Raw genomic sequence first — 16,905 nt, forward strand, 5'->3', positions numbered from 1 at the left:
AGAGGAAATGGCCTGAAACTGAGACAGGGAAAATTCAGATAAGTTATCAGAAAAAAATTTTCACTGTTGGTGTGCTGAGGCATTGGAATGGGCTGCCTAGAGAGGTGTTGGAGTCACCATCCCTGGACGTGTTTAAGAGGCGTCTGGATCTGGCGCAGGGTGCTGCGGTTTAGAGGCTCAGGGGTTACAGCAGTAGTGCTGGGTGGGTGGTAGTACCGCATAACCTCCCCAGTCTCTCCCAGCCTCCATGATCCCACGATTCCCTAATCCCGCGCTTTAAGGAAGGGCGCGGCCCGTGCGCGTCACCAGCCGCGCGCCTGCCGGTCCTCGCCGCTGCCGATGCGCAGTGCAGCGGTGCCCGGTCACGTGTGCGGCGGTGCCGGTGGTGCGGGCGCCATGGCGGTGAACTACAGCGCCAAGGAGGAGGCGGAGGGCCACCCTCGGGGCGTTGGCGTCCCAGGGGCGTGCCGTGTGCAGCGGCGTGAGGGGGGGCCGTGAAGAAACTCGCAAACCGACAACACGGCGTTCAAGCAGCAGCGGCTGCCGGCCTGGCAGCTCCTCCTGCGCGGGCACGGTCGCTGCGCCTTCTTCATCATCGCCTCATCTTCATCCCCATAGGCATCGGCATCTTCGTCACCTCCAACAACATCCGCGAGTACGAGGTGCGTGCGGCGGGGGTGCCCTGGCGGGGGACCGGGAGCCCTCGGTGCGGGGCCGGGCGGGCAGTGCTCTGGGGTCGCCTGCCCCAGGCCGTCTGCGCCTCCCGGGAAATCCGGCCGGGACGGGCGGGACCCAGGGGGGTTCTGTGCGGAGCCCACAGGGCGCCCGGGCGGTTCCGATCCGGGGTCACGTTCGTGGTTGTCAACATTAGTTGCCCTCAGCAGACACCGAGCTTACGGAGTCACCTCCGCATAGACGGTGTCTCTCCTGTCAGCCTTGCCAGTGCTCCCGAGTGAGCTTCCGGGGAAGTTACTGCCAGCATTTAATCAATACAGCCTAGCAAGTTTTTTTGTCATTAGTATGTCATCATTGGGGCAGCTTGTGGCCGTGGATTATATATCTTCAAATGTTCCAAAGTAATTGTATTCTCAGGACAAAGTTCTTTGTCGAGTCTATTGCTGTAATTCTTACCTACACTGGTGATACAACGTTTCAGATGCTCTGTGGAAGACTAGGCTGTCTAGTGTAAACCTGGATAGAAGAGAGTGGCTTTTTCTAATTACACTTACAAAAACTGAGTTGTTTAGATATGATAATTAGGCTACTGCTGTGAAAAGTTGCTGAACGTTTGCTGGAAGTGTAACTGTATATCGCAGATTGATCCATTTGCTAACAGAATCCCTTCGTGTTGTAAGGAAGGAAACAACTTGCAGGGCTTAGGAACAGCCTTGAGAAGCAAATGGAAGGCTGCGATTAGTTCAGTGAGGTAACACGACCAAGACTGATTGCAGAGAATAAGAATCAAGTGTGTAGTTGTTTGTTGGATTATTATGTTGGAGAGTATGAATTTTTGTGGATCAAATCATTGTAGTTAGAGTCATGGAATCATAGAATCAAGTGGGTTGGAAAAGACCTCTGAGTTATTGGAGGCATGCTGCCACTTTCAAATAAGGACTGTTCAAGAGAGTGGCTTAATTAGTGGTAACAATGTGGCAGTGAAGCTCAGTTAACTAAAGAAATCTTGAGGTAGGCAACAAATGGTATTTTCATATTTCTGTTAAAATGCAAATGTTCGAATAAAACTAGTTGAACTTTTATTTTCCTTTTATGTTAAGAACTAAAATTCCAGTCAAGGAGAAAAATATAAGAGGAAAAAAAAAATCTGAAGTGTATTTTACAGCATCTAAATTGGTATTTAAGCATAATTTTTGAAAAGAAGTTGCTTCTTGCGTCAAGTTTTGGGGCTATGATGAACATCTGAAAATTGACACAAGTGCTTAGAGAACATGGCCAAGTTGTCCTGGGCATGTAGACTTTTAAATTGTCATGTTATAGCCATATTTAAGGTAAATACAATCCCATGTTTTCAGCATGACACTCATTGGAGAGAAGTAAAAAATTATCCTCATTAATTTTTTGACAAGTGCATTTAACATAGTCATGTCTATAGTAAAGCAATAGTCTTAAATCATAATGATTGTAAGGTAAATATAATTGGAAAAATATATCTTGTTTTTCATTATGACTGAATTTGCATTGATCTGTAGGGACAAGAAATACATCAGAGTTTTGTGAGTCCAAACATGTAAGTGACCTCTTGTGCCTATATTGCTGCTACATGCATATACAAAATTTTTATTGACTGTTGTTGCTTAGCAGCTCAGTCATATACTCCTGGTAAGGTCCAGTAGAAGCCAAAAACTAGCTGTTCTCACCTAATGTTCAGCACAGAAATCACAGGAGAGTTGGGAGCATGACTGAGGCTCCCCTACACGATAAAGTTGCACATATACAGCAGTAGGAACCAATTGTAGGGGAAACCAGTTGGCAGGTGCTGGCCTTCAATCCTCTCAAATTTCAAGTTCAAGACTGGAAGAGGTTTCATTTGTTTGTTTTGCAGTGTGGGTTCACTCTTCTATCATTCCCCTCATGTGAAGTTCTCCAAAGTCCAATTGCTAGGCTTTCATGAGGACAGGAGGGACAGAGTCCCCTGCCTTCTGGGAGTGTGGTTAGTTAGAATGGGGACACTTGAGTTCTGTTCTCTGATCCTCATATGTGTTTTATCAAGTGCTTATCGAGTGAGATTATCAATCTAAAGGCAGCTGAATTTTGGAAGAAAAAGGTTTAAATCAAAAAAGGCTTTACAGTTGCAGCAACAAAACAAAGCATTTTACAGGCCAACATTTCAGCTCTGAACATGAGTGAGGGATGCAGTTTAAGACAGTGCTCTCACCTATATGCATAGTTGACATATGTCCCTTCTTAGAATGCTGGCTTTTGTTATAACCTCCAAATGTTATTCACAAATAGCTGTAAATTTAGCTGTAGGAGACAACACATTTAGAAGCTAAAAGCAGTGACTAAGCTTTTTAAAAAATGTAATCAGGGGAGGAAGCAGAGGTAGTTATTTACACCTACCTCCTAGGCAATAACATACTTCTTAAGTGTGTGTGCGCACATACGTATGTCTGTAAAATTGGAGTGTTAGAATTGAATAGGATGTGTAATTTATAACCCTGATATACGTATTGAAATTCAAGTCACCCTTTCCTGGAACAAGATATTGCAGGCATCACCATCTCTGTGAACTGTGCTGTTCTCAAACAGGTACAAGGACTGACCAGCAAAATGTACCTCTTCCATTGATTTCCTATGTAAATGCTCTTGAATTCAAATGTGGAAGATTTCCAACAGCTTAGGTGTGCTAGAATTATAGCATAGTAATGTGTGATCAAAGTTGAGAAATATCCAAAACATTACCCATTTAGAAAAGAGATCTTTATGCTGTAACTGCTGCTGTGAAATGCATAATGGTAGTTTAAAAGCCGGATTTACTGAAGGCATGGCTACGAATGGAGAACTGGAAGTAAGCGGATTACTGTTGCGCACATCTTCAGCCTTGTGTGCAGTTCTGGTAGCCTCTTCTCAAAAATGATACACAACTTAATAAAACCTACAGAGAGGAACAGCAAAGAGGACCAGAGTTATGGGATGCCTGTTATAGAAGAAGTGTTTAAGCAGAGCAAGATAAATATGTGATAGCATATGAAGTCTACAAAATCACAAATGGTTTGGAGAATATGTGTATGCGGTAGTTACATTATTTCTATACTGCAAATGTGTAAATCCACTGACAAAGACATTAACAGCCTGAAAAGCCATTGGTGTGGGATAACTTGGATAAACCCAATGTCATTAAATCAGAGATTGTTGGGAAGGGCTTATGGTGTGGAGTTGTCATACTTAGCTGCTGGCTGATCCCAGAGGGCAGAAGGTGGGGTCAGGTGGGTTCCTGCTGTGGACTCCAAAGTCACTCCTTCAGTTGTCTAAGAGATTTTGTTATTTTGTCAAGAGGTGAAGATGGATACCTTTATCCCTTTAAATAAGCTCTCTGTTGAACGTAACCTGTAAATGTAGATGCAGAAAAAAATACTTGTGTTGGCAGTTACTGTATAGGAAAGCTCTTTTGGATGGCATGGAAGCTGGCAGCAGTCATCAGAAGCACGGTTCTGCTTCAATATACATCAATTTCATGCTCCACAGAATTTAGTCAGTTATGTTTTTAGAAGTGAAATATTCAGGTCTTTTGCAACCTTGGAGTTTGTTCTTGATCTAAAACTTCTCCACACACTGGAGAACTGGCTCAAGATACAGGGATTTAATTTGTCTCTAAAGGAAATACTTGCTTCAGCTTCCTTAAGCAGAACACACCCGCCCCCGAGTTAGCCTTGAACAAATGAGGTGCATTGTTCATTGCGAGCAGTGGTCTGTACGTCTGCTGTAGCCAAACAGAGCTGTTGAGGGCTCTGCAGCAGTGCTATTTCTAGATCAGCATAAACTGAGAATCTTGTTCAGCTGAGGAACAAAGATTATGTGATCTCTATCTCTCTCTGCCAGCTAATAGCTTTTGAAGCTATCTCGTTTCAGCTAGGCTCATTAGGGTGTAGTCTGGTCTGTCAGAAATCTGGCAGCAGAGCAGATTCCAATAAAAGTGCTGATGGAAGATAGATAAATACTGAAGGAATCACAGGAAGAGAGACCTTGAGGAAGATCCAGAGGAAAATAGACTTCATGTGTTTCCTGAACCTTGAAACTGCGTGTTTGTTTTAGCTAACCTTAATATGGGTATTAGGACTCTTGGTAATGCCTTTCACTACAAACATAAATCAGGACAAACCATTTGCACCAACCTTTCATAAAACTCTACAGGTGCTACTGCCATTAAACATTTTTCTGTCATAATTTGTTATATATTGCACCGGTGTGTGTCTTAAATTCTAAAATAGGAAGTTCATACTAAGTGTAAAAATATATTGTTTATGGGCAAATGGAAGCTTTCTCCTGCTACACATGCTGGAGCTACACATGAGAGAGAGCTAATGTGGTCAAACCACTTGAGTTAGCTTGGACTGTAGGGTGAGCTCTTGGCTGCTGAGGGTATTTTATGAATACTGTCCACATAGCCTTACTGTACAGATTTCAAATAATGGCTTACTTTTTGGGCTACACTGTTAAAACCAGATAATATTGTATAAGCCAGATAAATACTGATCATATTTCTTGTCCATTTACTGGTTATTTTACCATTCCTGCCAAAACAATATTGATGTCTTAATCTTCCCTATTTTAGGATAATTTTGGGGCATTAAGTGATTTTTTTAATTTGTTTTTAACCTGACGAATTAGGTGGATAAAAATGGTCAACAAAGCAAGTTTTCTAACACAGATCTTTTCTTATTAAATACTTAGACTTTTAAAAGCTTAAGCTTGTAAAAGGAAAGCTTGTAAAAGCTGAGATCTGCGTATCATATAGTGTGTTTGGAAACATTCATGTTGTCTGGAGTGTCTGGTGTTTGTGTTTTGATGTGGGTTGTTTGGTTGGTTTTTTGTTTGGTTGGGGGGGGGTGTTTGTTGTTTTTGTTTGATTTTGCCCCAGCAGTAATCTCACCTCAGTGTTAAATTTATTTGAGTCTGAAATCAAGGATATAGTCAAAATCACAAAATTGTTTACAAAATCACAGAATGGTTAAGGTTGGAAGACGCTTCTTGAGATTGGCAGATAGCCCTGACAAAAGCCCCGGGCTTTTGGTGTTGAGGTGTAATATGATTTCAAAATAAATGCCACAAAACCTCTTTGGCTTATTAATAATTTTTCTTTACTCTCCCATTGTAAATTAATGACTTTTTTCTGTTACAGATTGACTATACAGGAACGGAGCCTTCTAGTCCCTGCAACAAATGCTTAAATGTGTCCTGGGACAGCACACCACCCTGTACTTGCACCATCAACTTCACACTGGAACATTCATTTGAGGTGTGCTGCCCTCTGTATGCAGAGTGAAATTAGAACAATTTATATTATCTATTTCCTGTTCAAAAGGAAGGTTTTATCACTTAAGTATTTTATTTTTTTTCCTATTTTAAAGGATTATTTGTAGTTCTCCTATGAACTTGGATCTGATTTTTGTGTCCCCTTTTTCATTAGAAGATGTGAGGTGTTTCTTAATGCCTCTGTTTATCTGGAAATGTAAAACATTAAATGGAATGCTTGTGTTTTATATGTTCAGAGTTACCATATGTGTCATATAGCTGGAGAGTAGATGAGCTATTCCTGCATGATTTACAAAAACCCTGTTCAGCAAGAATTGGAAATACCAGATAAGTGCTTTCTAACAAATTAAGGCAAAGGAGGTTTATGGGTTCTACACTGGACAAGACCGGTGTTGGGATTAGTGCTGGTGAATATCATCCAGATAGTTTGTGGGACCTTTATAGCGTTTCATTTCAGGCTGCCAGATTATGTTAGGATAATACTCTCGTGTACTCATTGTGAAGAAAAGGTTGAGGTCCTACTTCACGAATGTTGCTGTAAACACAGAGTTTTAAGAACTTAAAACTGAAGGTTTGTGTGAATGAAAGCTCTTCTTTCCTTCTTGCTTTTTGTAGAGCAACGTATTCATGTATTACGGACTTTCCAACTTCTACCAGAACCACCGTCGTTACGTGAAATCTCGAGATGACAGCCAGCTAAATGGAGACAACAGCTCATTACTTGTAGGTATTCATGCTTGCATATGCATAAGCAACTAACTTCTGACCGCTGCATAAACCACAACACAGTATTTAGTTTAATGATAATGAGGTACTAAAATTTTTGCATGACAGAAGGCAACCATAAGGAATTCGGTTTACTGGAAATAACTGTAAAATATTATAAAATTTCTTGTTGGTCATTTTATTAAACAGACACCAGTGCAGTACTTGCAATCACTTCTCAAATTTGAATAGTTTTACACTCTCTTGTTGTCTTCTTGTTATCTTGTTACCTGTCTGTACCCATTCTGTTTGAAGCTTTCATTTTCAACATAAAATAACATTCAGTTACCTAGCATTTGGTTGGGGTATTACAACTAAATATAATTTTTATGGACTCTGGTTCAATATTGAACATCAGCAATATTGGAAAATATCACTACAGTGTATTCTGTTCAAGGCACTATAATGTTTAGGGCTAGACCTCTCCTTTTCCCAATTTTTATGAGGAGTTGTTGCTCCAGCAAGAATGATTCTCTTCTTTTACCAGTAAACTTTAAAAAAGGGGAGAGTTTCAAGAGACAATATTAGATGACTAACAGAGTTTTGTGAGGGGCTTTTTCTTCTTCCATTTTGGCATGCTGTTGGAGTTCTTGCAACTTCTTGTGTTTTACGTTATGCTTGGTTTCTTGGTATGGTCTTACTTTGTATAACACTGATGCATATTCAAATAAAACCCTATAATAAAAGAGTACTTCATGTTGGACAGCTGTTTTTATTAAAATATAAAAGTCCTAATAGTTTACAAGAAAAGCCTTATTTTTACTATGACCATGATGGCATTCTGACTTTATTCATGTTTTTCTTAGATTTTATTCCTGCTTGCAAGAGAAAAATCAATCATGCTAACTAGCATTGAATGCTGAAATATTTGTAAATAACCTGACTTGTGAAAAGATTATTTTGTGGTACGTTTAAGATGTGCACATTAGAGGTACTGTAGTAGAAACCAGGTTAGTTGGATAAACCAGCGCAGACTCATCTGCCTTTTTTCTTTCTATCAGAATCCAAGTAAGGAATGTGAGCCTTACCGCACAAATGAGGACAAACCCATTGCTCCTTGTGGGGCTATTGCCAACAGTATGTTTAATGGTATGGTAACACTGTTAAGTTATCATATAGATGGTTCTCTGATCTAGTGTATGTTTTGTGTTGTGTTGCAAATTATTCTGAGTAAAGACATCGGGGTTTCTTTTGTTTTGAATTAACACATTTTCATTGTTCAGGATAAAATAAATATCTTTTACTGCTGTTGCTTTTTTCAAAATTGCTATGAGAATTTATTGTATCTCATAGCACAAAAGGAATGGAAATAGCTGTTGTGAGAAGCTGCTACTGCTATGGAGTAGAAACATAGATATCATATATGGATAATATGCTGCTATCTGATACACACTGATTGTTATAGAACAATTTGTGATTGTGGCAGGCAGGTAGTAAATGCCTTGTCCAGTTTTTTTGGTTTTGTTTTCTCCTCAGGTAATTGTTTCACTGCCTGTCAAGATGATGTGTCTAATGAAAGTTTCTTCAGCTGGTTTTCTGATTCGATTTTGTCTTTAGATACATTGGAGTTATACCGCATTGATAATGACACAAGGACTCCAATTACTTTGATTAAAAAAGGCATTGCGTGGTGGACAGATAAAAATGTAAAGTTCAGGAATCCTACAGGAGATGGAAACAATTTAACTGCACTTTTCCAAGGTAACAGAAAAAAAAAAAGTTAAATTTTAAGAATAACAAAACGCTTCAAAGCACATTTTGATTCGAGTGAGTATTGCCTCACTGACATTTTACTGAATGTGCTAATTAAATGTGGTTCTCTGAAGAAATCCAAACTAAGGACTGTTCTGCTATTTAGAAAAGTTGTCTTTAAGTAACAAAAACTGCAAGTTTCAGTTTCCTGTGAAAGTGTTTGGTTTTAATCTTTACTGTAATCATTAATTATTTTTTTAAAATTTCTGAATACCTTGAATACTTAAAAAACTGTAATATGTGCACTGCTGGGGTTTAACCCCAGTTGGCAACTAAGCATCAAACTAACTAAAAAAATAATCAAACAACCCCCAGAAAACACAAGAAAGAGAGAGGGAGATAAAACCCAAGAACAAGTAATGCAAAAGAAAAGAATTGCTTACCACCATCTGAGTTCCCAAGCAAAGGCAGCCCTGTACCCACCCGTTTGTATTGCTGAGCCTGATGCCACATGGTATGGAATATCCCTTTGGTCAGTTGGGGTCTACTCTCTGGTCTGTGCCCCCTCCTGATCTCTCATGGGCCCCCAGCCTCCTTGCTGGTGGGGTGGGGTGAGAAGCAGAACAGGCCTTGATGCTGTGCAAATACTGCTCAGCAATAGTGGAAACATCCCTGTGTTATCAACACTTGTTCCCAGCACAAATCTACAATATTCTTCCATACCAGCTACTGTGAAGAAATTTAACTTTATTACAGTCAAGACCAGTACAACTGCTATAATGCTTGGATATAACTTGTAAAGAAATCCTGCAGTTGTTAAATGAAACTCTTCATATGGAGTATTCGTTTAAATGTTTCTACTGCTAAATTGTGCTAAGTTTTCTAAAAAACTGATTATTTCTTTGTGATTAGAAGGACTGATGTCTCTCATTTGTTAGGTTATGTACAGTTTGGCAAATAAAAGTTTCCTTTGGCTGCAAGGTCTGAAAATAGTCTTAGGGCTCTAAGAGCATGTGTGTTTATGCAAGGTATGCAGTAACTTCAGGTTTAACCTGATGTGGGTTTTTTGCTTAGTCACAGCCAAATTACATCTTGTCAGTGTGATGGCTGCCCCTGGAAAAGCAGATACCTTATCCTAATGCACTGTGGAATTGTATTTTCAATAACATTAGCAAAAGCATTTGTACATATTCTAAAGTACTGTACACAATTTTACTTGCTCATGGTTCAGGAAAGGGTGCTCAAACTCTACCATATGAGCAGAGAGGCTGTTGTCATAATGGAGAACTACCTCACAAAGCAGTGCTTTGAGACAAGACTTCCTAGCAGTATGAATCTGTAGGGGAGGCAGAATTGTTTAAACAAATGGACAGTGCTGTCATTAATTAAGCTATTTATTTATAGAAATTACACTATTTAAACTGCAAAATAAAAAGTTCCTAAACAGCCCAGTGTGTTGCAATAGTAGTGTCAGCCTATCTCTAAATAGTGTTTAGAAGTTAATATGGTTTTTTTGTAATAATAGAATGAATTTTGATGAGCAAGTGTGTTACTCACTCCTGTATTTGAGATACTTTGGTTTTTTTTTTTCTTTTTAATCCTAGGCACAACAAAACCTGTGAACTGGCCCAAGCCAGTGTATATGCTGGACTCAGAGCCTGACAACAATGGCTTTATCAACGAGGACTTCATCGTGTGGATGCGTACTGCTGCTCTGCCAACGTTCCGCAAGCTCTACCGTCTCATTGAAAGGAAGAACAACTTACAGCCTACCTTACAGGCTGGAAACTACTCTTTGGATATTGCATACAGTATCCTTTGAAAACCCTTTGAAGGCAGCTAAGGGCCTTATACACAGGCATATATTTGCAAGTTCAGTTTCTTATTACCATCTCTAAAAAAAAGATGGTATTGAGCTGTGGTTGAAAACTGGTATTGAGAGATGGGTAGAATGTTACCATCTTTTACTTCTGTTCTGGTTTTATGGAAAGTGTAGCTTTGTAGTGAGAAGGAAATCAGATTGCTTGGGTACTGTAAAGGAAATGACAGAAGCATGGTAAAAAAGGAAAAGCAGAGAGAGCTGGTAGCCTAGAAATTTGAGAACTGTAACTTCAGGGTGAAATGACAATATATAATGAAGGGCAGACTGACTTTGGAGGTTGGAAAAATGCCAGAGATGTGGATCAGGTGGAGGTCTGTCACTCTGTTTTGGACAAACTAAAGACTAGGTAGAAGTGCAGGAGACTAGAGGAGGAGGGTTGTCATAGTTACCAAATTCTTCAAATTCAAAAGCACTTAATGATCATTTTTATATAACTACTGCAGTATTTTCCTTTGCTGTAAAACTATGGGGACTGCATATAAAACTGAATGAACATAAAGAAAAATTTTGTACTAAAATATATTCAAGAATCAAGGTTTACATTTTCCTCACTTTATTGAAGCTGCTTTCAAAAGCCCACAAAGTCCTACATTTATTCTTCCCTTAAAAAGGAGTTAACATCTTCTAGTGTGGCAGTTTTCTTGAAGTAGCTGACAGCGCCCAGTTTAGTCTTAGTCTAAAATGAACAGCTAAATGTTTCATATTTGCAGTTTCAGTATTCAAAGGCAGCAGTTTGTATTTGGAACATGAATGAAATGACCCTAAATTTTCACGTGCCTGACCACATCAAGCTAGGTTTGGAAACTTGCTTCTTGTTTTCCTAAATGTTTTTCAGATTATCCTGTACACAGTTTTGATGGACGAAAAAGGATGATCCTAAGCACCATCTCATGGATGGGAGGCAAAAATCCCTTTCTGGGAATTGCTTACATCACTGTTGGGTCCATATGCTTCTTCTTAGGAGTGGTATTGCTGATCATTCATCACAAATATGGCAATCGAAACACTAGTGCAGACATTCCCAATTAATCTTGCATTCTGAAAATAAATGTACTGCATGTGCATCAAGGCCAGTCCAGAATGGATCCAATTTCTGAAAGAGAAATCTCTGCCTCTGTCACTTCTCAGACCGGGTACATAATTTTTATCTAAAGCTCCCCTTTCCCATACTGTGGATTAACTCTTGAAAATGACGGGTATACAATTAGCTCTATTGATTGTATCTCTGCCTGTGTCAGAAACAGTTTTTGTGATGTTTGCCTCTAACTGGGCAGGCCACACGATGCATATAGCTCCTGTTCCCTTGATGCATCTGCTGCTTGTTCACATGCTGTGTAATGTTGTTATGATTCAGTACATCTAGATTGTATGGAGAAAGACTGTTAAAAGATACTGTATATTGTTAACTTTCCAGAATTCAGGTGTCAGTGCTGTTGAAAGGAAAAGTCAAGTCTTTAAATGTTTTTTTCAATTTACTGTCTTGTGTGCATGGGCTCTTACATTTCTTGCTGAGATTTTAATATATTTATACAAGTTGTTAAATATTTTTCCTGTGTCCTACCCACTTTAAGTGCTGTGTAAAATTCAGCACTCTGGATTCTTTGTATATTTACTATATATGTGCCTGGCCAGTAAACAAGCATCCTATGAAGATACCAGAAAACCTATTTGTTAATTATCTGCACGAGTCTCTTAAAAAGATTGTTCTAAATTGGGATGTTTGTTGCAGGTATAATCTGCTTTTTCTAATTTTCTTTTCTTTAAGTCATATCCCATAATAGTTTACTTTTTGTGCTTGCTGGTTTTGCTTTTTATGAGCAGCTCCAAGCATTAATCAAGAAGAACCTAAAAGGTTTTTTTCTGTTCACAAATTTGGGTGAATTCCTTTTACTGGAGGAGTTTCCTAATTTTCTTAAAGGCATATGTATTCTGAGCAGGCTTTGTTGCAAGGGAATTGTATACTTTTTCCTTATTTGGAGTGAACACCACGTTAATTTCTTGCGGTGTTAAGGAAGTAAACTATAGAAATTCAAAAGTTGAGATGGCAGTGACCTGTTTTACCTGAAATGCAGGTTTAGCTTGCTGTGAAATGTAATTTAAATATTGCAGTAAGAAGCAATGTGCAGCTTAGTGTCTCAAATGAAATAACAGATGGATTCACCTTTAGGTTAATTAAAAGTTAACTGCAACCTGTAAAATATTAATTTTTGGTGACTTTTTTTTTTTTTAGATGATGCACAGAAACTGTAATGTATATGGTGGAGATCACTTTATATGCAACTAGCTTGATAAAATATTGAGTATATTAAAAGAGACTAATAAATTCTGCAAACCATTTAATAAGAGATTTGGTGTTGTTTTTGAACATTTATTTTCATTTGGATGAAAAGACATCATTAAGTGTAAATGCAGTTTTAAGTGAGTTGTATTTCTGGGATTGTGTATTTGTTACAAAAATTTATGGTCTAATATCCTAATCTATGGGCAGGTTTAAACAAAACTTAATAATTTACCACATAAATACATGACTGGATTTACTTAATTACTTGTGTAGCCTAACAGTTTACATGTGTAAATCTGGATTAACTGTAGAATGGGACAGCATTTCCAGTGTACTAGCTCACTGTAGCTCCATATAATAATTTGTTTGCACAGTACAGTCTGGCAGCACAGGGCTTTCAAATAGTCAGAAGCTTTTAAGGTCTTATTTACAGTGCTGTACCTCTGTTGCTGGAGTTACAGAATACAGGTAATGGAACTTCGTATGTTGTAAGGCAGAAGATTTGCAGAACATGTTAAGCTGGCTTCCATCTTTTGATTAAAGCTGCTGGTCCAAAATACAGTGAGTAAGGGGATGTCTCACAATTACTAGTTATTAAAGTATTTTGTGTTTGTCACTTTATGTGCAACTATATTCTGCTTCATTCATAATTCCTATTTTTTCCAAGTAAGAAACGCTGCTTATTGTGCTTAAAACTAAAATCAAAGTTTTTTTCTGTCTTCACCTTACAATATTTTTCAATGCCTTACATTTTTTTACTGACTACAGCTGTCAGTGCATCTTTGATCTCATCAATTAAATGCACCAGGGTGAGAATTGCTGTCTGGTTTTTGTTGCAATTAAGTGGGTTCTCTGAGAGCCTGTAGCAGCAAATACATGGGACAGTGTGCCCACAGAGCTTAAAATGCTTAATGTAATTCAAATTTGTAAACTCTTCCTTCAGTCATGGCCATTTGTCTTGGTGTCATGTTGATAACTGTGGAGATCCTTGGAATTTGTGTTTCTTACAAGTTGCACATATGTCACATGTTCAAAGGTGAAACCACAACATCTATGTCTGATGCTTCTCAGGGCAGTGTCACTGTCCTAATGTTCAGTGTCATGTGTCGAATCTGGATTTGACCACCAGTGACCTAGTTCTTCACTGGCGTCCTTCACAAGTATTCACTACCAAGCTTCAGAAGTACCAAGAGCAATACCTCTGCTTTCAGAGTGCCCACACTGAGTGCTTTCTGAGCCTTACCCAGCTGAGGCAGTGCCCACAGCGTGAGAGATGATAAACTTTCTGGAGGCTGCTGCTGTTATGAGCGTCTTGCTTATAAAATGAGCCTTTCCTGGAGACAGTATTTTGGGGAAGTAGGATTTGTCCTCAATGTACGCAACAGCTCTCCAGACCAATTCCCTTGTGTGAGAGCGGTTTCTTCTGTTTTCTTGTAAAAATCTACATCCGTGTAACAAAGCAGATTGTCACCTCAAGATGTTTCTTTAACTGCATCAAACTATTTGGGGAGCTGACAGCTGTGTTTTGCTCAGTCAGAGGGAAGAGTTTATAACTGAATTGTGAAGGATCCTTCACAGCCTTTGCCTCTCTTCAGTACACTGGTACTGAAACTAGGTTCAGTACCTAGTTCCAAGTTCAGTACTAGGTTCCCAGCAGCATGGTTTTTCTTTAATTATGAATATTAAACCATGAAGGATGTAAGTCTTGTCTTTTTTTAATAGAAGTCTCTGAGGGAGGAAAGGTCATGACAGTCAGGTCAAATAACATCTGCACACACATTATCTGCTCGAATCCATCAAATAGAGCAATGAACTGGGCTGGTTGGATTGGATTCACAAGAAGTATTATTGACTGCATCCTTCCCTCAGCTGCCTTACTTGAAGTGAGTGCCTGGTGGAAAAATGTGACTTGTGTCTAAAGCAGAATGTACTTACTGTTAACCGTTACTTAAAAAGAGAAGTTACTGGAATGCAACTGCTGAAGACAAAGAACAGTGCATAACCACAGAGTAATCTGATCTTCAGAGTTCCTGTGACAAGACTATGCTTTCTGATCTTGCCAGAAAACATGATCTATCCTTGGTACTACATCAGTTTGTTTTGGTAACAGTTCAATAGCAAACCCAACATAAAAAACCTCGAACACCCTCAAATGTTCCACATACTGAATACTTGTCTGTATTGAACAACCTGCCAAAAATTCTCTCTTTCAAAGTAGAAGAAAAAACTGAAAGTCTAAGACAATTTTATTCTTCCTTCTTAACAATGTGGCCAGTTTATGGAAAAGACTGCTTCTGACAGTGTGAAAATGGACTCTGAGGTAGAAAGCAAGTCCAATTGCAAGAAGTTCTTTTATTGTAGTAGTAGTAAATTTTCCTCAGATCAGAAGAAGTATTTCAATGTAAAAATACCCTGTGTTCTAGCTCACAGAATCTGTTCTGGTCACCATATTTCTTTCTGTGCCTAAATGTGAAGTCTAATTTTACTTCACAGTTTTAATTAAGGCTAAAGTCCATTATGAAATAGCCTGATAAGAATTAGCAGGTCCTTACATGACCTGAGTCTCAAATAAGAAACATCCTCACCCTGTGTTTAATAAATAAATAAAGTAATACTGTCCATTTGCATTATACCAACTGCTGCTACAAACTCTGAAGTTGGAAGATTATCTTTCTCATTTCCTGTTGGGGATGAAATAAAGAGGAATAAAAGCATAAGTCAATCACTATGGAAGCTCAAGAAGTTTTTTAAAAAATAAATAAATTCAAAGAAAATAGGTGGAGCTGTATCTCTGGACCCTGATTTCAGATAAAGATCACATAAAATAAACAATTTGAGCAAATGGAATACCAGAGTTAGGTGCAAGTTTAATTGAATTTTTACCTAAGGATTGTGCCTAAATTTTGCAAAATAAAATGGTGAGATGATTTAAGTAGTGTTAGAGGGCCAGGAAGGGAATTAATGACCTCATTAATTCTATTACAAAAATGGGGAAGACTGGACTGTGATAGTCTTGGAAGAAAGGAAAATGTGATTGCCTCAAGGCTTGCCTGCTGAGGCCTGGCATTACCTGGTTGAAGTTAGTGTATGCTTTACAACAGATGCTTGTAAACTTCAGAACAAATCTTTGTTCTTTCTGTCAGCAAGTTCTTTTAATGCAGTTTCAGTGTACTGAACAACTCAAAGTAACTTGGCTGTAAAAAGGCTGTATTAAGGTAGAATACAGCATGTTTTCTCTCTTGGTACACAATGTAGCTTTTAAGTGGGTTAGTCAATTACTTGGTTTGCAGGAAAAAAGCCCTCAGTTTAGCAGGGTTTACATACCCTTCTATCATTGGTTTAAGGGGTAAAACATTTTTTTTTATGATGAATGCTTTTTAACAGCTAGATTAACAGCCCTGTTTTCTTTCTGGTTTAAGCAAAACTGTTTAACAATGAGTTTTCATAAGCAATTTTGTTATTCTTCAGTGCAATACATTCAGTTAGGAAAAAGCAGTCTGAGTTTGTTTCTAGTGAAATATCCTCACCCTGAGGCAGCAAGCTGCCATTTCTCTTTCCCTCAAGTTTTCATTTCTTCATAGTCAATACTGAAGACACCAGCTGTGCTTGCTGTGACCAGTCATCATGTAGCTTTGATTGGTATGTAACCCACATACCAAGCTTTTATAGGGTCTTTCGGTTGTAAGATTTGTTTTGACAGTATCCCTGAGGCTTAAGTTCAGACAAATCAGAAAATGGTCCACACAGCAGAAATTAGAGAATAATAATTTCTCCATGGATACGATCCTTTTGCCAGTATCTAAATACAACTAAGTGTATGAAGATCAGAATAAAACATTGTATACACTCATAAGAGGAAAGGTTGCAGGAGAAATGAATGGAAATCTGTCTTGCAGTGTTTAATGTATTTTTAAGTGTTATTCTGTGATAGCACTACTTGAGTGTTTGAAAACTCTTAAATAATGCATCCAATTTCCTCCTCTGTTACAACATGTATTTCTCCATGACAATGCTTTCTAAATGCATTTTTAATATTCTGCGCAGCTAAGACTATACCTAGAAACACTACTTCATCTTTGCATTTTTAGTTTCTTTCTGGGACAGCTGTGCTTTTGAGATACGATCCTTGTCATTTCCATACTAGATTGAACACTACTTTGCTGTGTTTGACACACATTATTCATCATGAGGTTTGGCAAAAGTGCAAAAGCAGTGTAATGCTAAAAACTAAGTGCACTGCAACTGCAGCAAAGCCACGAAATAGTGTTCCCAACAGCATCATATTTCAGCATAA

The 16,905-nt window shown here is 38.6% G+C and overlaps 1 protein-coding gene across 1 annotated transcript; it reads left to right on the plus strand.

Annotated features, from left to right (window-relative positions):
• The first annotated feature begins 396 nt into the window (after positions 1-396).
• TMEM30A (transmembrane protein 30A) lies at positions 397-12,677 on the plus strand. Its single transcript, XM_029962766.1, is given in 8 exon segments — positions 397-595; positions 598-662; positions 5,858-5,974; positions 6,607-6,714; positions 7,758-7,845; positions 8,314-8,457; positions 10,053-10,259; positions 11,166-12,677. Coding segments are annotated over 8 exon segments (1,122 nt in total). The 3' UTR covers positions 11,360-12,677.
• The last annotated feature ends 4,228 nt before the right edge of the window (positions 12,678-16,905 follow it).

The sequence above is a fragment of the Manacus vitellinus genome, unplaced genomic scaffold, assembly GCF_001715985.3.
Source record: "Manacus vitellinus isolate BGI_N305 unplaced genomic scaffold, ASM171598v3 scaffold_4_pilon, whole genome shotgun sequence".
In the NCBI taxonomy this organism is placed as follows: Eukaryota; Metazoa; Chordata; class Aves; order Passeriformes; family Pipridae; genus Manacus; species Manacus vitellinus.